Genomic DNA, 27,428 nt, shown 5'->3' on the forward strand with positions numbered 1-27,428 from the left:
GGAACAAAGATGTGGCTTTTTCCTCCTTTACAGGTGTTTAGAGGACTGGCACACATGTTCCAGAACAGACAGTTAAATCTTTTTTTTCACCAGACCACAAACACAGTTACATTTTTTGAGAGAACAGATAATTATTTGTTTATATCTCATGTATGATCATCAAAAATAAGAACCTAAGCACCAAACATGTTGGAACCTGAAGAAACAACAGGTCAGTTCTAGGTGTGGGACGCCTTCCTGCTGTACAGGCCCGTGTGTGTGTGTGTTAGGATCAACACTGATTGTGGATCAGTTTCAGCTGCTGTTGTGCAACTGGAACAGACAACAGGTGGAAATGAGAGGCAGTGATCAAGACAAGCCCCTATACAGAAGAGGTTCTGCAGGTGCTGACCACGGACATTTCTCTGCTCTCATCCTTTCTGCCTGATGTTTGATCACTTTTGCATTTGGTCAGTGCTCTCACCCCTAGAGGTAGCATGAGGCGGTGTCTACAACACACACAAGTTGCTCAGGTGGTGCAGCTCATCCAGGAGGGAACATCAATAAGAGCTGTGGCAAGAAGGTTTGCTGTGTCTGTCAGCACAGTGTCCAGAGCCTGGAGGAGACACCAGGAGACAGGCCAGCACACCAGGAGGCTGGTATGAGGGCCCGACCATATGCTGGTGGTGCAGTGGGCCCTGGGTTCCTTCCGATGCATGCCCAGGTGTAGGGAGGTCATACAGGCACATGGAGGCCTCACACACTACTGAGCCTCATTCTGACTTGTCTGGAGGAACTTCCAAGTTGGATCAGCCTGTAATGTGATTTCCTACTTTTATTTTGAGTATGATTCCAAATCCAGACCTCCATGGGTTAATAATTTTGATTTACATCGATCATTGTTATTTTGTTCTCAATGTATGTGTTATTTCAGTGTTTCCATTTCTTTGTTTCACATCTGATCCCAGGATAGATCATTGTATGAGCATAAAGTGTATTTTTCAGCCTCTTGTCTTGTTTAAAACAGACTGTTCGATGTTGATGTGACGGTCCTGGTGTGCTAAATCAGAAACAAAGACAAGGCAGTGACCTCTAGTGGTTGGAAGGAAAAAGAAAAACATGTTTATAACAGTAATTTGAGCTGCATGTAAACTCACATTACAGCACAAATCTCTCTGTGTCTACATTTTGGTTCAATGCTGTGGAGGGAAGACGTCTGTCAAGTTAGCCCTGCTTGTAATGTCTTCTTTTAGACAGAGGGGGGCAGACATGCGCAGTCAGACTCTGTGTGTGAAGCTTGATTGTAGTAGAAGAAGAAGACGGTTACTGTGGCAACGTCAACATGTCGATGTGCGGACGCTCTTAGCTCGCGTTTCATTCTTGTCTTCCTCAGATAAAATAACAAATAATATAATAATAAATCTCAGTGCTGCTTCGGTTGTAAGTTGTAGAGGTGACAACACGCGAGAGGAGTCTTGTTTAAGGTACGAAGCACGTCCTTATTTAAGCTAATGTGTAGCATCAAGCTAACGCTAAGTGCTAAAGGAACTTAAAGCTAGTCTCACACCAAACAGCGCTGCCTGAAAGTCAAAACAGCCAGAATACAGCCAGAAGGCTGCTCTACCTAGCTAACGACTTTAATGTTAACACAACGTATGTGACACACTTATGGCAGCTAGTATCATTAAACCTTTCGTAGGTTGTGTAGCAATCGAGCTAATGTTTGGCACGTTGGTGGATCACACAGGGATTTGAATTCACAGTCCTCACACAGCTTAAAGCTCATTAAATTTGCTCGGTCGAAGTGTTTATGTTTCAGAATTCAAACCGCTTCACTGCTGTCCCCACCAGCTGCTGCTGCTGCTGCACTGGTTTCAGGCATCATGGCGAGCCAGCGGCCTCCCTCCGGCATGGGCCGGCCGATGAGCCGCAGTGGATCGGCCGTTCCAGGTGCTGGAAGACCCCCAACAGGTCTCAGACCCCCAACAGGTCTCAGACCCCCTCCTACAGCTATCCGTGTGGCCACTGGGGTAAGCCTGGCTGCACTTCAGCTTTGAAATACTAACACACCTGTTCTGTCAGAAGTAAATATGTTCAGTTGGCAGGAGGGAGCCCCTTTCTGCACCATGGTGCATAAAAGCTCTTTATACCATTTACAATCCTAGGCCATCAGTGATAAACCATAATAACCATACGCTGCCATAAACAGAAACACAGACTTACAGTTCTTGCATTCTCAATCTAGATGGTTCCAGGTACGAGTGGTCATCCTGGTATGAGGGGGGGCATCCCGACCCCTGGAGTCCTGGCAGCACAGATCAAAGTGACTGACAGGCCTGTCACCCAGCAGGGGCTCAGTGGGATGAAGACTGGTGTGAAAGGTATGTTTACACTGACATCACTGACCTGCTCTGTTTACTGTCTGTGGAGCCGGGGTCAGCAGCATCATCACTTTGCTCTTCTGCTTCCACAAGGACCTCAGAGACAGATTCAGGATAAGTCCTACTACTTGGGCCTTCTCAGGTAACACGTTCCTGATCAGAAGGATGTTTATTCAGACCTATGGTTTGGCTTCATCTATTTTCTTGTGTGAATATTGTTGTGTTTCTACTATTAGGAGCAAAATCAACGAGTTGACCATAGAGAACAGCAAACTGGAGAAAGAGAAGGAGAAGTACATCCAGGAGAACTCTGTCTACCTCTCCTATAAGAAGAGGTGAACGTTTGTTTTGTTTCCTCACTGCATTTATAGAAAAGATACATTTCTGAATTTAAATTGATGCATTTTATCCACTGCAGAGCTGAAGTTTTATCTACAGAGATCAAGGATCTGCAGGGCCAGCTTGCCGACTACAACATGGTGAATAAACAGTAACTTATACTAAGTGTTTTCACTTTCTTCTGTTTTGTCCACAGCATTCAAACAGATGCTGGTTATTCTCCCTTATATTTTGAAATTTATTGGTATATTATGGAGGAAAAAACTCCAGGGCTGCCGGATGACCCTCTCAGATATTTCTCAAAAACTTCAGTGATATACATCCATCAATATTATGGAGAAATCCAGAGTTTTAGGTCTGTAAGTGTAACAAGTTGTAAAATACAGCCCTTTGAAATGTCATTGATTTTTCTCAGGTTTTGGTGGATTTGCTTTCGGCCAAGTTTAAGCTTTTGCAGCACGGCCTCTGTTGCTTGTAGGAATCTGGTGTTTGCTGCGTAGGGCTAACTGTTCAGATAGAATCAGGAAATGTAATCAGATTTGTCCCATCTCGAAGAGTTTGGGCGCGACAAATGCCCTAAAATGGCCAAAAACCAATACATGCAAATTGGTCCAAATTGTTTGCATCACTGGTCTGTACATATGTAAGATGGAGAGCTGATTTTTGGTGCAGCTATAGTGCTAATATGTCTGTACCAGGAAATACCACCAGCAGATTTATGTTTTGTAAAGAAAGGCCACAGGTGGTGTTTTCATGTCGTCTTTTACAATTATGAAAATGTGCTGTTTTCTAAGCCATATTTGAACCTGTTGACAGTCCTGCTCCTTCATATTTTCTCCACATCATCTCACTTATCTCAGCATGATGTGGCCTGAATATGGTTTTGGTGTGGTTACATTTTTAACATCTGCCAACATCTTGATGAAGATTCTCAGTCATCCAGGTCATAATTCGTAGAGAGTTTTCTTGAAGAACTAACATTTCAAAGGGCTGTATTCTGCAACTGGTCACAGTTGCAGACTCAAAATTCTGGATTTCTCCGTAATGAGTTAATCCTTTAGTGAATTTGTGAGGGGGTCATCCGGCTGATGTGCCTGAAGCTGGATGAGTCCACGCGGAATAACCCATGAATGAAATGAGATGAAACTGTAAAGACGGAGCCCGTCTCTGCTCGTGATCAGACTTTATTTGTGCTTCCAGCTGATGGATAAGATCAACACCAACACAGATATAGAAGAAATGATCCATGAATACAACACTGTAAGTACACACATGTAAACAATGCCAAGATGTGGAGAGCGTATTTACAGTAGTGATATATAATAAACCCTGCCTGTCCTCCTCCTCAGCTCAAGGCCCAGAATGACAGAGAGGCAGAAAGCATTGATCGCATCTTCACTGAGAGGAGAGAGTGAGTACAAGCAGTGCTGGGTATATCACAGTGTGTTATCTCGGACACGCTTACATTGCTGGAGATTACATGGGCAAAGGTTTATAGTTTATGATTTACCATTAAAAGTGTCCTTAAGCTCTGAGAACAGACATAAAAAAGGTGAGGAGGGCGCACGAAATGCTGAGGTCCAAAAATCGATCTCCATTACAGGAAACATGAACGGGCTAAAGAAATCACATCATTTGAAAATGAATTTGGATTGTGTTTAATAAACACAATTAAATAAAAACATTTATTATGAGCAATCAAGCCAAGTCTGAACATAATGAATATCTGAGCCAGTTATGTCATGCCATTAAAAATATTGGGGGGGGGGGGGTCCGGGGGATTTAAATTTTTAACTTCCTAGATGCCCTTTCCTGCATTCTGGTGGTCGTTAAACACATTGTTTACCTACAGTAGTAAACGCCTAGTTTCCGTTTCTTTGTGAGAAATCTCCTTAGTTATGTTTTAAGCTGGAAGCGCCTGAACAAAGAGCAAAGAACTTCATTCTGTTCTCGGAGCACTTGTTCGGCAGCTCTCGCAGCCTGTTCTCGACACATGGCCCCGGCAGAACTTTTTCTCTCAGTGATGTGTGAGAACAATTGTGTTTTTTTTCATCTGATCTACACGATTCACGTAGGTCACCTATTTTGGTTTCACGCCGAAAGGTGAGGGATTGTCATGTCTGTGAGAAACATGCCATGAAACGAGCTATCTTCTGTTGACGCATTTCATACATAACATCACAAGTGAAACCCTCTAGCTGTAGTTCCAAGTAGTAGAAGCCATGTAGAATAACATTCAACAGTGTATAGAAAATAAATATTTTACTAAACTAATGGAGCTGGTTATCCACCTAACACCGTGCATACAGCACTCGAATGCCTTGTGTCTCAGTGAGCACCTAGTTTGGTCATCATGTCCTGAAGCTGCTGTTTTCTTCTTCATGGCTCTGCTGAGTTTACCTCCTCTACATGTCAGTCTTCCCTTTTGATGTATGGATCCTCAATATACCCATCCTCCTCCTCTTCCTCCACCTGCCCTTTGTGTTGCTTGAAGGTAAAGGTCTGATGGCTCATGTGTCTTCCTGTCGACACAGCATCCTCCTCATCCTCCTGCAGTCGCCGATGTCTGTAGTTGTGGAAGAGCTTGTACCAGGACGGCCCCTTGATGGCGCACACGATGAGTATAGAGGTGGTTAGCGCCAAGGCGACAACACACGCTGTGAACTTCCATGTGTTGCCGAGCACAGGCACCTGGACTGCAGCACAGCGGAGAGAGAAGAGGAAGAGTCTATGAAACACAAGCACAGAGATGAGGAATCTAGATCTGGCTGTCGTACCTTCGCTGCTGCGGTTCTGGCTTGTTGACAGTGTAGTCATCAGCATAGCGGTGGAGCTCTGAGACTGTTGAGTCTGGGCTGGTGCCGTTGGTGTTTCTGGGTCTATATTAACGGTGGGTGTTGGTGATGGGAAGCAAAGAGCTGTAGCACCCAGAAGACTCTTTCCAGCCTGCTCTGCTGGAGATGCACAGATCACCTGTGGTCCTCCTGTCGAACCAGACACGAATGATCAACATTTGTAATTCAAAGCTGCATTTGATGCAACAAAGCTTTTCTTAAAGTGCAGTTAAGAGCTGCAGCCTCCCTTTATCATTATAGAATATGACCTTAACAGCTGAGGAGTGTCATTTAAAATGGCCGCATCAACCGCATGCTGACATAAGTGGACCGCCATGACAGCTAGGGATGCAAACAGCTGCTGTAGGACCTGTATAAGCCTGATCAGCAGTGTAAGCCGTTGTTGGAACGTGGCACTACAAATCCCTCGATAACTGCTGGTCAGTTTGCCGCCATGTTTGAGATGCCTGCATGTTCGGTCACTTGTCATAGAAAACATTGGTATGTTCAACGAGGCTTGCCTTGATAACAGTGGTTTTTGCTGCTTGTTGTAAGCGGTTCCTTGCAACCAGCAAGCCCGTTGTAAACCTTGTAAGAGGACCATCCATTTGGAGACCTTGGGTGTGAAAGCACTTGAGTCTGACTCGAAGGCGGACAAACACCAGCTTGCTGTAAAAAGCCTTCATGCGTCGTGTTGGTCTAAAATTTCATTCACAATGGTCTTGAAAGGTCTTAAAAAGGTCTTGACCTAAGCTCTGTTGGTGGATAATGAAAATGATTACCGATGGAAACATTTGCTGCATTCATGTCTTTAATGGTGCTCAGCAGTGGACAGGAACAGTTCCACGGATTGTCCTTCAGGATCAGCATCTAATGGACGCAAACGGAGACCAGGTCAATGATCTATGTGATGAGTTGTTACCTGGTCTGGTTTGTTTTACCTGTAGATCCTTCAGCCCTCTGAGCTGTGCAGGTAGACTCATCAGCAGGTTCTGGGACAGGTCCAGCTCTGTCAGAAAATCCAGGCCAGCAAAAGCCTCAGGGTCCAGGCTGCAACAGCACCCACAGCAAAGTGAGCATTGGTACTGTGTCACAGGGCGTTATTACAAACCATCTGAAGCGGATTCTGCTCCCTGCATTACCTGCTGAGGTTATTCCTGGAGAGAGACAGCACTCTGAGGCGTGGCAGCACGGAGAAATACTTGGCGGGTACACCAGTGATCATGTTACCCTCCAAGTGGAGCTCCTGCAGGGCAGGATAGGTAGCAAGGGCCTGTCGGTCCTCCTCGCTCAGAGTGATCAGGTTCCCCTCCATCACCAGCGTGGTAACAGTGACGTTACCATCATGACCAGGGATCACTTGTAGATTCTTGTTGGTGAAGTTTCTTATCAGCTGATGACACAGAGTTCTGAATAAATACATGCAGCTTAAGAAACATCAAGAAGACATGGGTCATACCGGTTCAATAATCGGAGGTTCAGCAGCGTTTTCCATTGCAGAGACGGCACATATTACAGTCGACAGCAGGAGGAGAGGCAGTCTGTGTCTTTCCATTGTCCCAGCCTGAGGATAAACACAAAATGATCTGTGATCCACACACAGGGCTGATCGGCACATTAAGATATTACATACATCACCTCGTTATATAAAAAGTTCTATGTTTTAAAGACAGGTATTGCAATGGAGTGGCAAATATCAGACAAAAAGTAACATGTTGTATATTAACCGTGTGGGAGAGAAACCTGCTGACACATGTGAGCATTAAACCTGGTCAGAGTACACTGAAGTGTCGGTGTTAGATATAGAAAACCTAAAAGCATTCTCAGCACACTCGTCTGTGACCTGCATACAGAAGAATCTCTGAGCTGAATGTCATTCTGTCACATTTCTCATCAAATGAACACTTATGAGGACACTTACCTGTGCTTCTGACGCTCCGACTCGTCACCTGTCTCCCTGCCTCACACAGCCAGCGCAGCAGGTGACCTTTGATCCTTGTAAAACATGAAGGCTGTCAGGTAGTGTTCCTGCTTGCTAAGCATTTCTGATCAGTCCCTCCTCCTCCAATGTGGAGGAAATGTTTAGGCTGCAGTGGCTCAGTGGTAGAGCAAGGGTGTCCAACAATGGGAGGTTGGTGATTCGATCCCACCTCAGAGAGAGTGAGTGAGTGAGTGAGTGTGAGTGAGTGAGTGAGTGAGTGAGTGAGTGAGTGAGTGAGTGAGTGAGTGAGTGAGTGAGTGAGTGAGTGTGAGTGTGTGAGTGAGAGTGTGAGTGAGTGAGTGTGAGTGAGTGTGTGAGTGAGTGTGAGTGAGTGAGAGTGAGTGAGTGAGTGAGAGTGAGTGAGTGAGTGAGAGTGAGTGAGTGAGTGAGAGTGAGTGAGTGAGTGTGAGTGTGAGAGTGAGTGAGTGTGAGTGTGTGAGTGTGTGAGTGAGTGAGTGAGTGAGTGAGTGAGAGTGAGTGAGTGTGTGAGTGTGAGTGAGTGAGTGAGTGAGAGTGTGAGTGAGTGAGTGAGAGTGTGAGTGAGTGAGTGAGTGTGTGAGTGAGTGTGAGTGAGTGAGTGAGTGTGTGAGTGAGTGTGAGTGAGTGAGTGAGAGTGAGTGAGTGAGTGAGTGTGTGAGTGAGTGAGTGAGTGAGTGTGTGAGTGAGTGTGAGTGAGTGAGTGAGTGAGTGAGTGAGAGTGAGTGAGTGAGTGAGTGTGAGTGTGAGTGAGTGAGTGAGTGTGTGAGTGAGTGTGAGTGAGTGAGTGAGTGTGTGAGTGAGTGAGTGAGTGAGTGAGTGAGTGAGTGAGTGAGAGTGAGTGAGTGAGTGAGTGAGTGAGTGAGTGAGCTCTAACCACCTGCTGTGTCTTTACTTTGCAGGAAAGAGGAGGCGATCCGGGCCATCGAGGAGGAGATCAGGAAGGAGAGGCGGGCGGCTGATGAGGTCATCCAGGCGATGCCAGCCGCACAGCAGGAGAAGTACTTCTCCATGATGGCAGCCAATGAGGAAATGTTACGGGTAACGCAGCTGTTTTAATTGAACGATCATTGCCTTGTCACTGTTTATGATGTTACTCATACTGTAAAATAACACTGTGTCTGTTTTGATTGGCAGGAGATGAGTGTTCTGCAGGAGGAGCTGGACATGCTGCTAATCAGGAAGGAGGACTATGAAGCAGTGAGTGTGATGACAGAAGAGGGGAAACAGGGTGAATGTATGGAAGGGAGGTGACCGAGGCAGGGAAACAACAGTTTCTCTGACTTGTTCCCGTTCACAGGAGCTGTCCCAGTCGCCGATAAAACAGGAAGTAGTTCGGCTTCATGAGATCCTGGCAGAGCTGGAAGCGAAGCGCAGCGCCATGGAGGCTGAGGAGAGGAGCCTGGGCTCCCCCGAAGAGGAGAGAGAGAAGCTACTCAAACAGGTTCACACGCTCAAACACAACAACCAGGGGACATGATGTAGACTTAGATCTAGTGATCATACACAAGTGGTGATGTGTGTGTCAGTCAGTGCGATGCAACCTTTACTGTATATACAGCCAGGTACATGAGCTCTGCTTCTATAGCCTGTGTGAGCTGGTTCATACAGTAATGTGAAATGAAACGTGACATTTTAAAATCAACATCCTCGTTGGTCTACATGTGTACGACTTAAGGAGTCTCTGTTTTTTAGGTGAAGGAGCACAACCAGGAAATTGCCAGCATGGACAGACAGTGTGTATTCATACTCATTCATTGTTGAGTGTATCGTGTTTTGTGTAAGTAATAATGTGTGTGTGTGTGTGTGTTCAGGATTACAGATATGAGGGAGAGGACCAGGCAGGTCAGAGAGGAGATCCGGCACCTGGAGCAGGACTCGGAGGCAGCTCAGGGTAACTGCACGCAGGAACAGTGTTTGGAATATCTGCAGAAAAAGACTTGAATGATGATATGTTTTCTGAATCTGCTCCATAAGGGGAATGCCAACAGAAATACAAGGAGCTGAAGAGGAAGGAGGAAGAAATCGACCGTGAGTCCCAGTTTTATGCTCTCTTCTAGGCCTGAGTGTAAAGTCGGTCACACGGTGTTCATGGATTTCTGTGCATTAACAGGTCATAGTGTGTTGTGAAGATAAAAGGTCAGTTTGAGGCGAGCACAAAGGGTTAAACTGGGGTCATATAAAAATATAAAAGTAACACATAAAAGTAAACGAATGACTGTAAATAAAGCAACACTGAGGAGGTTTTCAGCTGGTACAGCTCACAGTAGACTACATGACACCTCTGTCTGTCTTGAGGGCGGCTGCATCGTTGCACTGGTGTCAGGAAGCTTTTGAACCATGTGGAACCTGGAACCAGTACCTGAAAAGGACCACAGAGGGAGGAGCCCATACTTTAGTAGGGGTGCGGGAGGTGTTGCAGCACCCCCTAGTGGTGAAGCTTTAAAACAGCATGAGAATAGAATGACATAAATATCTTAGTTTGTTGTTTCTGTTCAACAACGTGTCAGGTTTGGGCCATGGGATGAAGAGAAGAAATAAAACAAGAATGTAAATGTAACATCTCGTGTATATTTATAGTACATTCTGTGGTTAATAAGAGTTTTTAAAACCCCTCACAGAGGAGCCCTAAATGTATCCACATGACCACATGCTGCTCTAAACAGGACTGTGGGTCCTCTCTGCTTCTTGTCTCAGGGTTCCTGGAATCGTTTGAGGAGTCCAAAGCTCAGGAGCAGGAGAAGATCAGCCAGACGCAGGAGAACATCGTCTCACTGCTGGAACACTACAGCAGGGTGAGGAGGAGGGAAGGAGGGGGGACACACAACAACAAGGGAAGCATGTACTGTACAAAAACAAACCTGAGAGAAGCAGCTCAACAGTGTGTCTGTGTGTGTAGAACATGTTGCGGCTTCATCAGGTGGACACGGTGACTGCCAGCGAGCTGAAGAACATGCAGGAGGTGCTGGTCAGCAAGGAGACGGAGGTGGTCCAATCAGAATCTACGGCCCGAGGACTAAGAACAGGTCAGCCACACACACACACACACACACACTTCACCCTCAAACGATGGCACACACTGTGAAAATGAGTCCACCGTCTCCTCCACCACCCAGAGTCCCAGCGCCTGCAGCAGGACCTGGAGAAGATGCAGCAGCTGGAGGGAAAGATCATCGGAGAGCTGAGCACTCTGAAGGAGCGCGTCGGCAGCATGGAGTCCGAGCTGCCCACCTACAGAGACCTGGACAGCCTGAGACACAACGCCGAGGAGAAGAAGCAGGTGAGACGGTCATGGAGGAGGTGGCACAGTGTGAGGATGTAGCACTGGAGGAGCATTTGTGTTTTTAGAAAAACTTACTCCAACAAAGTGGACTGAAGGCCAGCCGTGTGTGTTTCCTGCTGGTAGAGGCTGCAGGAGGAGCGGGTATCACTGATTCAGCGACGGGATGCATTTGAACAGCTGCTGGAGGAGATGAACCAGAACTACGAGGCGCTGAAGACCAAGCTGCAGGAAAACGAGACTCATGCTCAGGTTGGTGCAGACACTGATATAAAGGTGCAGTTACTGACTGCAGCAGTCACTCTGCACATGCTAACCTTGTGTTTTTTGTGTTTCTAGCTGACTAACCTGGAGAGAAAGTGGCAGCATTTGGAGCAGAACAACTTTGTAATGAAAGAGTGTATCCTTCACACACGTGTGACACACACGTCAAAAATATTCAGGTGTGGTTTGCACCTTTCCTTAACTGCAACATCAGTCATCGCCTCTAAATCTCAGGAGAGCGACTACGTCTCAGTCGCCAAGAACGTCTACCAACAGCTGGCCGAGCACAACGAGGACCTCAAGAGTCGCTGCAGAACAACTCCCACCAACCAAAAATAAGTTAATGCATTTATATTCTACATTTTACACGTAATCCTACAGACGTTAAGTTCACAAAAACATACCTGTAAGCGTTTGCTAGTCGGCTTGCAGAAACATTAGAGGTGCCACGTTGTGTCATCTAGCTGGCTCAGCTTTCAAATGTAGCCTGTTAGCACAACGCTACTAAAGTTAACCAACTGTAAGCTAAACATATGTAGCTTTAGCCTTAGCGACAAAGTGACCAAACATCTGTTCAAATATACTAATAACATTTAATTAAACTGAAACAGAATGTGAACAAATCTGCAGTTTCTATTTTTTTTATATTTATTGCTTTTAATTACAGGAAAAACATCAACAATTTGCATAAAATCCAAATTCCGCTCTAGAAATATATTTGACCTTTCCAGTACATAGATATCAAAGAGTACAGTAAACATTACGGCTGAGGGCGGCAGCAGTGACCCCCCCTCCCCCTCCCCCCTTGCAAATGTAGAGTACAGCATTTATTTTTTTTAACCATAAAAGGTCAACAATTGGACACTTGGGTCGTTTGGTGCATCCTCAGTATGTACACTTTATCCACACGACAGTCTCGACTGGTCCACATCTGCTCACGGCTCGTGATTCAGACCTCTGGCAGAGTCTTCAAGTCTTGATTGAAAGGAAGAACTTTGCAGGGACATGCAGTGAAATAGTACACCTGGAGACCACAGAGAGCTTTAAGAGTGTAGCGCTCTGTCTTTAGTCTCCACTGCTGGCAACTCCTGATGATCACTTCAAACGATCAGGGAGAAAAAACAAGTGTGTATGCATAGATCAATATTTAACTAATGCACTGACAGTCGGCTGAGCAGTAATGGCGGACACAAACGCACACACGAAATACGAGCAGCACATCCACAAAGCCCTGAAAACGACCCACAAGCAGCCCGAGCCTCTCAACAAATGGCTGACAGGAAGTCTGAGTTAAAAAAAAACCTGTGTCAGTTTCTGAGAGACGCGACAGAAAAACCTACAAATGCACATTTCACTGACTACGAGCTACGAGATGTTTAATGTCATGTTGTCTAAACTGTTAACTACTTACACTCTCTTAAAGAAGTGTTGCATATTAAATAGAGCTGAATAATATTGTAAAAATAAAGTGAGCTAGCGGTTTGTGAAAGCATTTAAAAAGTGGCAGGTTGTTAGCCAGGAAAGGAAAACACGTGTCACTCCGTTATTAACCATTAACTCCAAAGGGCTACACTACATTTTAAAATGAGCTCAAAAACCTTAAAATATTTTGCCCTTAAAAAAAAATCTTCCTAGTATTTAAGAGTTAAAGGCGACAGTTTACTGAACTGCTTTTGAAAAGATCTTAAAATACCTTCAACCAACCTCAGCTTACAGTTTGTTATATACTTAACTTTGAAAAGTAATCAAAACTACAAATCCCAGATTCCTGTAATTAACGGCCAAGCTAAGAAACATTCAGGTATTTAACTCAGGAAAAGAAATAAATTACGTCACAGGCTGAACCCAAACATTTACAAACTGTCACTGAGCCGCTTCCTCTGAACCGTCTGTTTTCATTAGTGCAACACCGAGAAAGTCGAGCTAAGTTGACACTTAGCATGTGGTATTAGCAGGAGTCTGACAGCATGACGTCATTTCACTGCACATCAATACATTCAGGGCCTATGGGCGTATCGCTAATGTTAGCAGATCTTACAGTGCAAGCTAGGAGCTAGCTTCAGATACTCAAAACAAAGACGTAGCCGTTTGAAACTAGCCGTCAATTAGCCAGCCAGCTATGTGGAGCAAATTCCACATGGACAATACAGTTCGCCAGCTAGCGGGCAGTGGTGCATTTTAAATGGACATTTACAATTAGATGGCTACCCAGCTGCGTTTAGAAAATTTAACATGGACATCGCAGTTTGGTAGCTATGGCGACCGTTGTAAAACTGCCAGGGACTGGCCAAAATAAAACGAACCCTCATTTCAGTCTGATTTCAGGGCTAACAGGTACATGTTGGTGCGAGCGAGACGGGCCGGTCTCCCTACCATCAAGCTCTGTAACGAGCGCTCAAACAAAAAGCATCAGGACAACAAGAATCTACCATTCGGGTTTTTTTAGTGGGCATTACACTACAGACTGAAAGAGCTTAAAACAAGCACGCTGGGTCAGACCGCTCGCCTGGGGTCAGAGGCTGCTTGTTTTCCATAAAACCCGAAACACTGAGCTGCTGCTTTTCCTGCTGATCTAGAAGAAGAACAGAAATCTTTACATGCACATGGTGCAGGCGGTGTTAGTGCGCTGTGTTCCTGCTCTGCTGTAGTGCATTTCCGCAAGTAGAACGAGTTACAAACGGAAAAAAATAAAATAAACGTACAAAGCAGCAATTACCTTCCAAACGGCTACATCAAGTGGGAAAACACATGAGATCCAAACACAGTCTGATTCCTTGGTCTAAAATGAGAAGGTGTACATTCGAACACGTTACAGCACAAATCAAAAGCATAAACTCTATTCTGCTGACATGAATGTTTCTGATTCTCAATCTTGTGATCAGCTGTACAGATGTGTCAGACTGTAAAATCCTAAGTGAAAAAGCATAAATACGCTCCTGTGTAAGAACCTGCAGCAGGTGGGACCCTGCACGTAAAAACAAACTAAAGTCTCTGAACGTCCTAAAAATGATGTAATAACTTATTTGTTTCCAACCCTCAGTGCAAAAATATCAAAAACAAACTGGAAGGGGGGGCAGGAGTCACATGGGCCGTGGTGTGAGACAGTGAACCATCGTGTGGGAGCAACATGTGTTCAGGCACGGGTACTCGGGCCCCGCCCACTCAGCCCGTGGCTTGGCAGGTCACTCTTTCTTTTTGTTTGTTTGTTTTTGCTGCTTACACACACAGTGCCTGGGAAGAACGGAGGACTGTCGCCGTGGAAACCAGAGGAACTCCTCCTCCTCATCCTCCTCCATCAGTCAGCGTTGTCAAGTGCTTCTGCTGCGTACTTTAACCGGAAGCCACCTGTGAGAGAGACGGTACAAAGTGTTTACTGCCAACAGGCAACAAAGGGTGTACACACAGGATGTTAAAGCGTTGCCTTTCAGTTGCCTTTCGTGGCCTGTAGGGGGAGACACTGACACCTGTACTGGGCTGAAGTGCCACTACTTTCAGTTTCCTTTCTTAGAAACAGTTCAGGTTAAGCTGTTTCTCTAACAGTGGCTCGACAGCTCCCTCTTGTGGACACTGCAGTTTTTTTCAACCCTCTCTGCTGTGTATTTATCTACACTCAGACTATGAGCCAGTGCAGCAAACTGAATGAGATGTGGTGTCAGAGACGAGCTGAACATGAACAGGTTGTGGGGCTGTATTACCTTGCTGGGTGGAGTCGATGGAGGGCTGGTTGCAGTCCTGAGCGTAGTGGCCGCTGACCCCGCAGTTATAACAGGACACGTTGCCGTTCTTCTTGTTGACTCCGCCCCCTCCCAGCGCAGCAGCGGGCAGCATCCCCAGAGGGTTCGGGTACACGTGCTGGTAGACGCGCTGGCAGAAGGTCGCTACCGGCGCGATGGGCTGCTGGAGGCTGTAGTTCGCCACGGCCTGGGTGCCCAGCATTTGTGACGACATGTCGGCGGGGCTGTGAGAGTGACTGTGGAGGTAGGGGGGCGGATGCGCAGCGGGCGGAGCGGTGGGGAAGAAAGGGGGCAGGGTCGCGGCGCCGTTGGCCTGGTGGGGAGGGTGGGCCTGGGTGAGGTAGCTGTTACTGCACAGGCTTGTGAGCTGGAAGATGGTTGGGGGAACGCTGAACACCTGGCGGGCTGCCGCTGCCATCTGGTGGGCAGGAAAGTATAAAGGCGCCTGGCAGCCAGAGGCACTGCCTCCACTGGTGTTGCTGCTGCCTCGGCCACCACAGTGACAGCCACAAGTCCCGCAGCCCATTGATGGGGGTTGTTGCTGCTGCTGCTGCCCCTGTTGTTGCTGTTGGGGTGGTGTTGGCTGCTGGGGGGGCACTTGTTGCTGAAGGGTGATGGGGTTGCCTGGGGCAGTTCCACAGGAAGAGCTGCTGTTGCTGTAGGAGGTGCAGTCGCTGTGTGCCGTGCTGTGAGTAAGTGCGGGGCTGGGGCTCGGGGCGGGTCCGGGCGTGTGTGTGGGCACAGCTGGAGGAACGGCTGCTTGTACATGTCCAGGTGACGGAGCCAATCCTGTGGCCACTGGTGCCCCAACGGTGGGCATGGCAGAGGTGGGGACGGGGGGCAAGGTGTAGGGAGAAGGCAGGCCAGAGGGTAAACCTGGGCGCTTGGCATGTGACGTCTCTACGTGAGGCAGACAGGACGCCACGCTGGCTGGGTCTTGGCAGGGTAGAAGAGGGGATGAGTAAGATGTGAGGCCAGGAGACATGACGCTCATGGCTCTTATAGGGGCCTGGTGTGAAGCTGGCTGGGCAGCAGGAGTAGAACCGCTCCCTGAAGCTCCATCAGTGCCAATCTGGCTGTGAGACAATGCTGTTTTGAACCTCTGAACCAGAGGCTGCGCAGCAGGATTTCCTGGTGGGTGGAGGCCAATAGGTTGAATTCCAAAGGTTGGGAGTATGTCCCTCTTCTCTGGGTCTCCCACAAGTCCAGGGTCTGAGATGGCTGGAGGCACTAGGGGCATCTGCATCATTAGTGTCCCCGATGGTTTCCCGTCGGGGACGATGCTTTGGCTGGGAGGAGGAAGCAGGGGGAGCCCGGAGTCGGCGGCCCCGTTGGGAAGCACGTAGGGCAGAGAATGCATAAAGGAGAGAGGGGGGAACTCGGCACTGGCTTCTGGGCAGAGCTCCATCTGGGCGTGATGGCTGTTGGAAGACAGAGGATGGACAGAGGAGACCTCCTCCACCACAGACGGATCTGTTTGGTGGGTGAAGAACATGTCAGGGCCCGGGATTTTACTGCAGTCATCGGAGTGGCTGTCTGTATCTGTGATAGTGAGAGAGGCCGATGACAATAGCAGGAACCTTAGATCCCACATGAAGAGTGCTCGTGCGTGCCTTACCTTTGTTGTTGTCGTCCTCGCTGTCTAGGCTCTCTGGTCCTCTGTGTTGAGGGCTGGATGGAGAGCTGTAGCTTTCAGATGATGTCTCACCAAATCGATCAGGACCTGAGAACCCGTTTACAACAACATGTGTGTCAAACTATTGATCATCCTACGTGAACACAGCATTTCACGCCACTACACTGAGTGGACTGTGACAGCTTCTGCTGAGGCAAATTACACAGCTATTGTTTCATGATGCTCAGGACTCATCCTGACGCTCACACAGCAGAATATTCATGATTCTTTCACACACTTCAGGCGCTAACCTCTTCTCTGCGATGACAGAGCCGGTGCCAAACTACCATTAGTCACAAAGGCAGGTCCTTTGCCCTTTCCCTTCCCTTTGTCCCTGAAAGCAGGCAAAAACAATACAAATGACTGTTGCTGTAGGTATGGATCAGGCCAGTGTACGGCAACAATGATTCTTTGAGGCCTAAAATATTAAATATAAGATACTTGTGACATTGGTCTTTTTATTGTGTTGTGTAGCACGGTCACTGCTGACCCACCTGTCCGCTGGCAGGACTCTGCTCTTGGTTTTAGTGACTGGGTGGCTTCTCTTCTCTGGGTCCTGGTGCTGTAAGGGACATCAAGAAGTATTTCAGATCCGAAAAATGAATCTAATGTTACACAGAAACCTCATCAAGGATTTAGATGCCATGTTTAAATCAAGTCCTTTATCAGACTCGTGATTGAATGGTGCAACACTACAAACCCACCCCAACACTGATGTTGCTGGGGTAATGGGTGTTATTAATGTTGCCTAGATACAATATTAAGTCACTTCACTATCTAAACATGGCCGTCAAGGATGTAATTTATTAAATTTGGAAAGAAAAGTGAGGTTTTATAAATTATAAATAACCCTCACAAACACAAACATAATGAAGTGGAGTCCAGAACAACAACAAACGGGCACAGCCCGGCAGCACAGAGAGGTATGTGCTGTGTGTTAAGCCTCTATTGTGACACTCACAGCAAGAGAGAGGGAGAGGGGAAGGATGGGAGAGCGAGGATGTGCTTTGTCAGCAGAGTGCTGCTCACACACACAGTCTTGACCTACATCAGTGCATCAGTGAGATTAGTACTGAGCACTCCCTTCCACGTGGCTCCCTCCAATCAAACACAAACAGCATGCTGTGTCACTCTTACAAAGAAAAAACTCAAATCATGTACCTGAAGCCTGCAATGATTAACTAGTGTTCATGGCACTGAGATAACCGAACTGTGCAACAGTTAATGATTAGACCGGTGCTGCTCGCACAAGTGACGACCCGGGAAAGGATTTTAATCCAGCAGACTCACGAACAATCGCCCATTTAAACAGACCCAGATTTGAATCACGGATCTGACTGCCACTGCGGCTCCAGTATTGTGACTCGCTGTGGCAGCAGATGAATCACAGATGTAGGTAAAAGAGTATGTTTGTTTTTAAAGAAAATACTGTTGTCTTCTTAGTAAACACAGATCTACTTAAACATATTTATTCAGCCAACAGGCAAAAGTACTGTTGACAGCACAAACAGGTAGGACCTGATTTATTTATAGTCATTGTGAACTTACAGTGCGACGCAGAGAGAAAGTGCTATGTGTAATCAAAAAAACAGCCTCAGTTCAGAGTCAGACTGAGAAATAATGAGTGATCATCAGTATGACAGGAATGAACTGCTGGATGGATCAGGGTGGGTGTGCCTGACTGAATGTTTGTATTTACAGTAATATCTGTGCAGGGAAAGTGGAGCCTCGCAGCCGTGATTATTTTATACAGATGCTGATTCATCATTCAATAAAAAGCAGACCTTTGTGTTGTGAATGCTTGAGATATAAGTGAGAAAATGAGATGTAAAGTCAGGAGGAGAGAAGACAGCAGGTTACCAAACTGGAACAGCCAAAAATAAATGAATGAAATAAAACATCAAATCATGTTATAGTAATCTGTTCCTAAATGCATCAAAATTGAAAGTAAAATGAAAACCCAAAGCTCGCCTGATGTCAGACATCAGAGCTTCCTGTTCACTGCTCTCCCTCACCTGTTCAGCTTCCTGGCTGCTCCTTAGTGTGTTGCTCTTCTTCCTCCTCTCTGCTGGACCGTTGAGCTCTCCAGTGTGGCCCCCCCTCCGAATGTCCACCTGGGGGCCTTTGGCAATGGACAGACTGGTGGAGAGGAGACAATGTGGTTTTCTTACTAATTAGCTACAGTTTTCGATGTCTGCTGAAAAGAGGCACAGATGGCGGTGTACTCACGGCTGACATGGGCTCTTGGACCCATGTTTCTTCTTGTGTCCCTGAACGTACGACTCCAAATCTGACAGGAAACACATTAAGCAGAGGTCGGCTCAATTATGCAACAACTTTCTATCAATACTGAACATGGCAAAAAAATAAATACAGAATCTCTTCAGTCCTGGTGCTAAACTGCATGGAAAGGACTGAGAACGGTAACAACCTAAGCAAACTGGTAGTATTAGACATGAGTGAAACGAGCACATATCTCCAAGCTTTAACGAATGTGATGCTCAGAGGCTGAGCAGGGCTGTGGTTCCTGCTGGCCATGCTGGTCTTAGTGCCCAACACATGATGGGGCAAATATAGCTGTGAAATATGAGGATTTGAAACCCTTCTAAACGACCTCCAAAAATAAACACGTTAGCTTCTCGTGCTCACTCTGCAGCCCGAGCTACGGGGCTGCAGCCATGTTTTGTCTGTGCTCACAATCAGGCCTCATTCACTGATTATTCATGCTCTTGTGCATTTCTTTTGTCTCCTCCTCTGCTCTTTTCCCCGCTGCTACTATGCTCCGCTGAGGAAAACGCTCATCAGGAAAATAAACACCACCGCAGGTAATGAGTGGTAACAAATTCACTCCTTCTCACCTTCCTCCTGACTTGAGGCGTCAGAGCAGTCTCCTTGGTAGGCCTTCCCCAGCTGGCAGTTGCCTGTAAAAAAAATAAAATAAAGAAAGGTTTAATGGTTTACAGGTTTGAGATGCAGCGACTGTTCAGTCTGCCCTAAGAGAACACATAGAAGAGAGTGTGGACACGATGTCAGACCACTGAGCACAGATCGAATTCCTTGTGATCATCATAACAACACGAGCCCCGTACTCACATCTGCAGCAAGTCCGTTTAGAAGAGTAGCTGGAGTCGCAGTTGAAGAAGCTGCAGACCTTCCTGGTCTGTCTGAAGAGTGGGGGGGCAGACAGGAACCTTTCCCTACAGCAGAAACATCAGACATCAGTGAGCAGAGCTGGATTTCACACTATGCCATTCAAACACCTGTCTCTAATTATTCAAATGAGCAGGGAAGCAGTGAGGGCAGGACACGTTTTCTGAAATATTCCTTACTTAATAAGACTTATGACTTATTAAATCATACCAAAACAATAACACGTATCTTTATTATAATGTAGACAGAACATGCATATAGTACTTTACTTTATTTGAAACAATAACTAAATGAACTGTGAAGAAGCAGCCGAGTTGACTGTCTTGCAGCTATGGGCTGAGCTGCAGATGAAAAAGATAGGTTTCACTTCCCACAAAACGCAACTAGCTGGGCTCTGTGTGTGTGTGTGTGTGTGGTTCGCAGTCCTTACAACCATGACAGACACAATATGTGATGGTTATCTAGCATTCCTGATGCTGCGTGTTACAGGGACAATCACAAAAAAGGCAAGTTCCAAATCAGGTCTGGATCTCTTGCCCTTAGCGTAGCTGAACTTTTTTTTTTTAGATGTTTTGTTTTTCTTTTTGTGAGTGGGCCTGCTGTCCAGACAAGGCAAACACACTGTATCACATGAAAGGTCCAAGGCCACGCTGGTGTTCTGAGCATAACAGGAGGCTGGTTGTTGCAGTTTCTTTTGCGGTTTTGGAGCAGCAACACCCTGTGTCACACCTTGGGCCCTGATTGACACATCCACTCCTCTATTATTTAACACACACATTAAACCATGGATATCACTGAGAATGCACTTTACATTTCACTGACTGCGACAAAACATCTTAGTGTTTTTTCTAAGCTGTCACAGTAAGGAGTAGGAATGTATTCCAGATTTATTACACGCAGGAAATGACCCAAAAAATAAAGTTTTTGGGAACACGGAGACACATGTTGACCTCTTATACTCAGAATAACAGAAATGAAATGACCGCAGTCGAGACTGTGGTTCGTCCTCCGTCAGGGCTGCAGTTTGTTTTCATATGATCTGATATGGTGTGAATGCCAAAAAACACAAAACAAGTCCGTCATGTTTAGCCGACAGACTCAGAATCCCAGTTTTATTCTGACTCAATCTAGCACCGGAAACATCCACTTTATTAAAACATGTAAGAATCAGTGATTTAAAGGTACCTGAGGTCCTTCTCCACCTCCCTGCTCTCATACTGGTCCCCCTGGTTGAGAAGTCTGAGGATGCTCTTCTCAAAAGACTCAATGCACTGATCCTTTGGAAGCTGCAGGGAGAAACAGTGAGGGAGACCCAGACTTAGAGAAGCAGGAGCAGGTGTTGGTGTGTGAAGTTCATGACAACTTAGGAGAACAGTTCCAAACCTTCAGAAGGAAATTCTCCAGCTCCAGGTGGGTTTTGGTCACACTGCTGGAGGAAGAGTCTGACCACTTCACCTGAAACACAGCAGGGGGACATCCTCCATCATTATACAGGCTACAGTGAGACAGCTGGCGACAGAACACAAGACTACAGAACAGGCTTGTGCAAAATCGTATCGTGTGCGATTAATCGTCAGAAAAACTGTCACTGATTAATATTTGCCACTTGTCGATTACGGCCTTGATAAGTGCCTCGTCAGGATGACACATTTTTGTGTGTGACGTACTCTCACCATCACCCACAAGCGCACAATAACAATAATGGCGGAAGGCAGTGGTGTTCAGTTAAATGATGTGGAGCAGCACGTTCCTGACAAGGTTCTGTCACCATAAGCCGGAGCACGAAGAAAGCTGAAGAAAGCGCGACGAGGTCATAACTCCGGCTACAGTTGTAGCATATAGTGCCATGCATACATATGCAAACATGTAGGTGCAACTGTCATCAATTAATCGTCAAATTAATCGTTATCGGCTAAATGCCACAATTAATCGTGATTCATTTTTTTGCCAATATCGCCCAACCCTACTACAGAAAAGGTAAAAATACCCTTTTCAGACATCAAAACACAGCATATTATTCAATTTAAACTATCTAACAACACCCAAGCTGAGTGCCAAATGTTTGAGCGCCTTTAAAAAGGAATAAACATGTCAGAACAAGTCAGAAATCAAACTTAGGTCTTCCTGAGACTCAGAGATGGCGTGATTCCTTTTCTGAGCTGTGTGAGCTCACGAGTTACACACGACCATGAGTCATCGTCAGTGTTAGTAAAACTTAACAAAAAGCACTAGGAGTACTACAGTGTTATAGTCAAAGGTCAGTCATATGTAAATAGTGAGATGGATAAAAAACTGGCTCATATTCATCTATTCAAATGTTATTTTCCTGGAGCAGAGTATTTCACTGCATCATCAAGTACGGCTGACCAAACCCTGTAGGGGAGGGGGGGGTGCATTACTGCAGTAACACCAGATGAATTCATAGAAACACAAGCCAAACGACGCTGATCAGAATAGCTAGACAATGCTAATTTTCCATTTATCTCACCTTTAGATGCATATAATCTATGCTGCATAATGGAATTACAACAGGCCCGTCTGGCTCATGGGAGCAGTGAACGATGTGTGAGAATGTGCCGAGTGCCTCAGTGGATTGTTCCAGTATAAACAGATGGAGAGTGAGAGCGGCTCGCTGTTGGCTTCACTGTCAAAGCTCAGTCAAGCCAACGGCCCGTTAGTCTCTCCTTACCATCTGTCTTGGTGAAATGTCCTCTCCGTAAATGAGCAACAATCATATTACCGGTAGCTACTGTATTTAGATCTTTGTGAAGGAACTAATTCATCATCTGCGGCAACCCGCCACAAGCCTGGTGCTACACTGACCCACTAAGAAGAAGAAAGGAAGTGGGATTAGAGGAAGTGGGAAGCATTGAGAAATAAACAAAAATGTCAATATAGTTTTAAAAATAAAAGACTGTGGGTCCTTGCCACTGTGTTAAAAGTCGCTGAGAGGGCTGGTTTGAAAGTTTATTTCATTATTTGACCACCGAGCTGTGATTGTTACAGTCCACTCGGAGCTAAGTGCTTGCTGCGTTTCTCAAATGCCACGGATTGGCCACATCCCAAATCTTAGAGCAGAAACCACCCACACAGGAAGTTGTTAGCAGCAGTGCAGAAAGCAAGCCTCTGTGTGTGTGTGAGAGACATGACTACAGTAATCAGGATTTTTAGCTGGGATTGAAGTATATTTGTAGTGATTATATCAGATTAGAAATTACAAATTCATACGCAACAGACCATTGGTCATTAATCAGTCTGTCATGACCTGTGAGATCTCCTTAAGAAGGTGGTACCAGAAATATACATTTGTTGCAAATGAAATTGTACGCAGACCGACAGTATCAATGTCAGTGTGTGTGTGTGTGTGTTATTGTTACATACCTCAAAGTTGTATTCCTTGTCTATTCTGGTCCGAGAGATGCACTTGAGCACGATTCCCTCTATGTGGACCGCTGCAACAACACACAAAGGTGGTACTGTTATGACGACAAGTTTAGCTTGAAAACAAGTCACACTCAGCAAACATTGATTTTAAAAACACTTAAAGTTAGAGGCACTGAAAGCCTGTTGAAATATTAAGGCCCATATAGTCATCAGGATGTACCATAGATCAATCAGTACTAAAAAAGGGGGGGACACAATGTGCCTGGTGTTTGCTCCATAAATCCAAACGATGTACATTATTTCCATTCACCTTCTCTTGGTGTTGCCCAGCGGCTGGAGCGTCGGCTCTGGCACGGAGGATGGGAGGCTGTACACTCTCCCAAACCCAGCGCTGGAGGGGGCTGGTAATCCACCTTTTGACCCATCAGCTCCTGGAGAGAGGAGGCAAGAAAAAACCACGTTAGACACCAGATGGAACTAGCTAGCTACGCTGCTACTCATGACGGTGCATGTTTCCACAGCAGGAGCCCAGTGCTAAGCTGCAGAATCCACTCCAGCAGTGGTTTGTTTTGGTTTTCCCAGAGTGTATTATAAAGGGTCATTTTTTTATTGATGGGAATGCTGGGACATTAGCCCAGTATCTTTACTGGTTTTCCACAATCTGCAAAAACATTTCCTTCGGGCTCACACAGAATAAACAGCCCAAAGTAAACATGTTCATCTGTGATGGATTACAATCACAGAGGAAACAATAACACATTTAAAAATGTTGAACAGTCAAAAAAAGCACAAACTGTCAAGCTACACGCCGTGTAAACCGAGCCGGTGAGGAACCAAAACAGCGACTAAAGCGTTCTGTCTGACAGTCAAAAAGGATGAAGCAGACATGATGTAAGCACAAAGAAACACTCTGTCTTCTACCACATTTGACAGTAGTACAGACCAGACACAGTTCCGTGCTCTAAAAACGGCATGTGTGATTTTATTAAGAGCAGTGCATCCTCACCAGGGCAGGCTGTGACTCACGATGACTTCACCTCCAAGGATTCACAGAGATATTGTACAGAGACAGCCCCACACAGTCACAGACACGGGGGAAGTTATGCTAACTTCCTCTTATGGGGCCTCAAGTGACAAGTGCACAGCAAAATGTGTCAGATGATGCACTTTCTACAACTTTTAGCACTCACAACTAAGTTATCATCTAAAAATTACTCCTGAAAATGTTGCTCTGGGGCTTTTTTCCTCGTCACACTGATAATCCTGATAATCTGTGGGGCCTCACAGAAGGATCAACTACCTTCAGGAGAACAGCACTGATTTATCACACAATGTTGGAGTGAGAGTTTCACTCTTCACCTCTTTTCCAATAGCTTTCTGGTATTTTATATTAAATTCAAAAATCCTTCATGTAAACCACTACATGCACCTCGTATGTGGATTAGGCAGCATGACACTGACACAAGCCGAGTTTCACTTGTGGCTGACCCAGAGCGGTGGGTGGTTTATGTGTTGGTGGGAATCTCTTGACACTTGAGATGGGCTGCAGCAGAGGTACACATTCCTAGAATGACTGCAGAGTAGTTAGATAAGTCACTTTTCCACGTATGCATATGACATACATGTTGTCTGTTTCAGTGCAATCATCTCTCTGCAGATGTATGCACACTTCACCCAGCTGTGTGTTTGAACACATCTCATCGAGCAAGTTCCTGGAACAACAACAGCTATGAGCTGCTGGCTTCAAGGAAAATCCTGGACTCAGAAGGTGACCTCCACTTTTCTGTGCCTCCGCCACATTTGGATTTTATGTAAAACAGTCCCCTTAAAATCTAAAAGCAGGAGTTCTGCAGTTCAGACGCCGCTGCTAACCTGCCTGTCCTAATTTCCCTGCAAAGGATGTTACACCCATGTTTGTCTGCAATCATTGTTTTGTCCTGCTGGTTTATATGAAAACCAAATGTGGTTGATTACTGCGTGGGTGTGCGGTGGTATTGTAAACAACAACATAAAAACCAGGAGAAGCATTTTAGCAACACATGCTTTAAACCTTAATTCATGTCTGAGAAATCTGTTTGGTTTAAGTGAAAACCTGCAGACAGCGGCAGAGATTCGGTTCTTTTCCAGACACCTGCTGCTGCCGGTTGAATAACCACACAACATGGTGGGAACAACACCTAGCTATAGCTTTAATAAGGGAACCGATTAGCATCCAGTAAGCTTGTTAATGACTTTCAGTGGTATTCAGAAACGTAGCCAACATAAATTCAAAGCATCAACAAGTTGTAAAGGTTACACAATAAGTCCATAAAGTAAGGGTAGTGTTGGAACCACCTGCCAAACTTTGGCTGCTGGCAGGTTCTCCGGTTGGACAACGGTGGCTAACAGTTAGCAATAGCATTCGACGTTAGCTAATGCTACAAATAAAGACGTTTCCCCTTTGAATAGCGCAACAAATTCAGATTTTAATATTTCATTTGCATTGTTAGCCACTTAGTCATTTGTTATACTTGCTCACATGAACTTATAAGAGACAAAACCACCTGAAGAATACATCTTGAAGAATACATCTTGAAGAAGATGTTAGCTAGCGTAGCATTTAAAGGTAAACATTACCGTGGACTGGGCGTTTATTCTGAGCTGGTTTTGACGCCTCTCCTCCTCTATGGCAAGCTCTATTTTGTCAAGTTGTGCCCGGACATCCTCCCGTTGGTGGAAATGAAAAGCCGGGTGCAGGGAGGCCATGGTGAACAGCAGCGCCAACTGCTCCAGAGGTCCGGCGGCTGGTTCGCTGGGGGAGAAGGCGCAGGTCCGCTCCAACGGCTCGTACACATTTCCGTCCTGACACGGTGGATGGAGAGAGTGGTGGTGGTGGGGGTCCCTGAACGGAGGAAGGGAGTAGTCATAATTTCTGTAGAACAAGGCCGGATCTACATGGCTCAGTATCCGAAAGAGTATTCCAGCACATTCCCTGCTGTCAGACCCGAGGAGGGACAGGCAGACCAGGAGTTTGGACCTAACCACCGGGTCAATCACGTCCGTTAAAACTCCCAAATCGTTTGAACTGTTAGCCCGAAACTCAAAATCCCGTAAAACATGGTAGTCCTTTCTAGCGAGATCCTCCAAGTAAGATCCCAAAAAACGGAGCTCCAGGGGTTGGCACATATGGAGCAGCCCGCACATGAACTCGATCCGCTTAGCAGGGTTTAGATGTAGGCCGAACCACTCAAAAACAGTCTCCTTATCCAGCTGTGATGGACACACACGAGGTCTGGGCGAGTCCTCCAGCCTGCTGTACACCGGGGACGGTGTCGTCCTGGTAGTACGTTGTTGGTGTTCCGACTGATCCAGTGAACCGTCCTCGACCGTTTCGTCGCCTCCTTCCTCGCCCGTTGTCATCAGTAGCTTCATATTCGGCATTATCAGCGCTACGAGAAAGGCTTCAAAGTGTAAACAACGGACCGAAATACATCATTGACAACTTACACCGTATCCTAATGCTGAAAGCAGAGGTGGACTGTCAGTCCTTATACAGTGTTTTTACTATTAGCTAAGCAACTGACGCGGCGACAGCGCTGTAGTCTGTTTTTTTCCTCCTAAGTTACATTCTTCTTCTACGCCTCATTTCCGGTAGCGTAGTGAAGCCTAGTTAGCTCACTGCTGCCACCACGCGATTACTGACGGAGTTGCTCTAACATGTTACAGCAAAAAAATTAAATCACACAAAAAGGAATAGTAAATTAAAATACCAAGTCTCAGCTTTAATTTGTCTGGTTGTGGATCATTTAAAATACAAAATGTTGAGCCAGAAGATCAAAATAAATAAGAAAGACGCCACAACAAATTATTATTTTTCTTTGATTTCAAGTTTACAGTACAACTACTTTTTGGATCTGCATATTCTGCACACTTAAACAGGCTACAACTCCACAATTATTCATGTAAATCCGCTGAGAAAGAAACTGAGATTAGAATTCATGGTTTAATCCTCTGACTTTCAGCTCTGCAACACTGCCCTCTAGAGGACAAACCCACCATCTACAAAATAAAGGGAGCTTTTTTCTTCCTCTTGGGAAATGTATTGTTTGTTTGTTTGTTTGTTCATCAGTCAAAATAACTGCTTCCTTTCTTCCTGATAAAATCAAAAGTATCTCAGATAAATACACACGTTGTATTTATCCTCCAGGTCAAACAGAAACTTTCAGTGTTGGTTTTGTTGGACAGGATCTGTACACTGTAAATGTTTGTTTGTTTGTTTGTCTGATGTATTTTAGTCATGTGTTCTTTGAGCCCAAACGGCAGTAGCCAAAGCAAAGTTTATCTACCACCAACCAGGATCATGGAGGTCAAATCATTCAAAGAAACCCACATTCCAAATGTAGGAAAAGAAGAGGATGAAATTAATTGTTGTCATTGAATAGAACTGAGCATCTCTGTGTAACATGTAACTG

The 27,428-nt window shown here is 45.8% G+C and overlaps 3 protein-coding genes across 4 annotated transcripts; 1 reads left to right on the forward strand and 2 right to left on the reverse strand.

Moving 5' to 3' along the window:
• The first annotated feature begins 1,301 nt into the window (after positions 1-1,301).
• On the forward strand, positions 1,302-11,625 carry ift74 (intraflagellar transport 74). The gene is made up of 20 exons (XM_028432616.1): positions 1,302-1,463; positions 1,831-2,009; positions 2,225-2,360; positions 2,454-2,502; positions 2,597-2,695; positions 2,779-2,839; positions 3,900-3,959; positions 4,049-4,110; positions 8,393-8,531; positions 8,628-8,690; positions 8,791-8,934; positions 9,186-9,226; positions 9,305-9,384; positions 9,468-9,521; positions 10,188-10,285; positions 10,390-10,516; positions 10,607-10,770; positions 10,897-11,022; positions 11,110-11,170; positions 11,249-11,625. Exons 2-20 carry the CDS (start codon positions 1,863-1,865, stop codon positions 11,371-11,373), a joined length of 1,836 nt encoding a protein of 611 aa, XP_028288417.1. The 5' UTR covers positions 1,302-1,463; positions 1,831-1,862; the 3' UTR covers positions 11,374-11,625.
• LOC114453010 (leucine-rich repeat-containing protein 19-like) lies at positions 3,849-7,527 on the reverse strand. 2 transcript variants are annotated; one of them, XM_028432617.1, is made up of 7 exons: positions 7,455-7,527; positions 6,993-7,097; positions 6,676-6,926; positions 6,475-6,583; positions 6,316-6,403; positions 5,477-5,683; positions 3,849-5,395 (listed from the first exon to the last, which is right to left on the reverse strand). In XM_028432617.1, exons 2-7 carry the CDS (start codon positions 7,086-7,088, stop codon positions 5,112-5,114), a joined length of 1,035 nt encoding a protein of 344 aa, XP_028288418.1. In that variant the 5' UTR covers positions 7,089-7,097; positions 7,455-7,527; the 3' UTR covers positions 3,849-5,111. The 2 variants fall into 2 exon arrangements, with proteins under 2 accessions (XP_028288418.1, XP_028288419.1); XM_028432618.1 differs by having other exon boundaries at positions 5,123-5,390.
• A 113-nt stretch (positions 11,626-11,738) lies between the features above and the next one.
• Positions 11,739-26,586, reverse strand: zcchc2 (zinc finger, CCHC domain containing 2). The gene is made up of 14 exons (XM_028432615.1): positions 25,594-26,586; positions 23,288-23,408; positions 22,975-23,045; positions 20,977-21,048; positions 20,779-20,879; positions 19,537-19,640; positions 19,302-19,364; positions 18,673-18,733; positions 18,459-18,582; positions 16,938-17,005; positions 16,695-16,777; positions 16,387-16,491; positions 14,730-16,310; positions 11,739-14,379 (listed from the first exon to the last, which is right to left on the reverse strand). The coding sequence occupies exons 1-14, from the start codon at positions 26,395-26,397 to the stop codon at positions 14,330-14,332; spliced, it is 3,408 nt and encodes a 1,135-aa protein (XP_028288416.1). The 5' UTR covers positions 26,398-26,586; the 3' UTR covers positions 11,739-14,329.
• Positions 26,587-27,428: the final 842 nt, after the last annotated feature.

Source organism: Parambassis ranga, chromosome 20, assembly GCF_900634625.1.
Source record: "Parambassis ranga chromosome 20, fParRan2.1, whole genome shotgun sequence".
In the NCBI taxonomy this organism is placed as follows: Eukaryota; Metazoa; Chordata; class Actinopteri; family Ambassidae; genus Parambassis; species Parambassis ranga.

What these genes read in the sequence shown, in the direction of transcription:
- LOC114453010 (XM_028432617.1), bottom strand. Translation starts at nt 7,088, where the DNA reads ATGGAAAGACACAGACTGCCTCTCCTCCTGCTGTCGACTGTAATATGT. An exon ending in AACCTCCGATTATTGAACCG is followed by an intron (nt 6,927 to 6,992) that starts GTATGACCCATG and finishes CTGTGTCATCAG; the next exon opens with CTGATAAGAAACTTCACCAA. An exon ending in CCAGAACCGCAGCAGCGAAG is followed by an intron (nt 5,396 to 5,476) that starts GTACGACAGCCA and finishes GCTGTGCTGCAG; the next exon opens with TCCAGGTGCCTGTGCTCGGC.
- ift74 (XM_028432616.1), top strand. Translation starts at nt 1,863, where the DNA reads ATGGCGAGCCAGCGGCCTCCCTCCGGCATGGGCCGGCCGATGAGCCGC. An exon ending in ATCTTCACTGAGAGGAGAGA is followed by an intron (nt 4,111 to 8,392) that starts GTGAGTACAAGC and finishes TTTACTTTGCAG; the next exon opens with GAAAGAGGAGGCGATCCGGG. An exon ending in GGACTCGGAGGCAGCTCAGG is followed by an intron (nt 9,385 to 9,467) that starts GTAACTGCACGC and finishes CTGCTCCATAAG; the next exon opens with GGGAATGCCAACAGAAATAC.
- zcchc2 (XM_028432615.1), bottom strand. Translation starts at nt 26,397, where the DNA reads ATGCCGAATATGAAGCTACTGATGACAACGGGCGAGGAAGGAGGCGAC. An exon ending in TCCAAGAGCCCATGTCAGCC is followed by an intron (nt 18,583 to 18,672) that starts GTGAGTACACCG and finishes CCTCTCCACCAG; the next exon opens with TCTGTCCATTGCCAAAGGCC. An exon ending in CGAGGACGACAACAACAAAG is followed by an intron (nt 16,311 to 16,386) that starts GTAAGGCACGCA and finishes TCACTATCACAG; the next exon opens with ATACAGACAGCCACTCCGAT.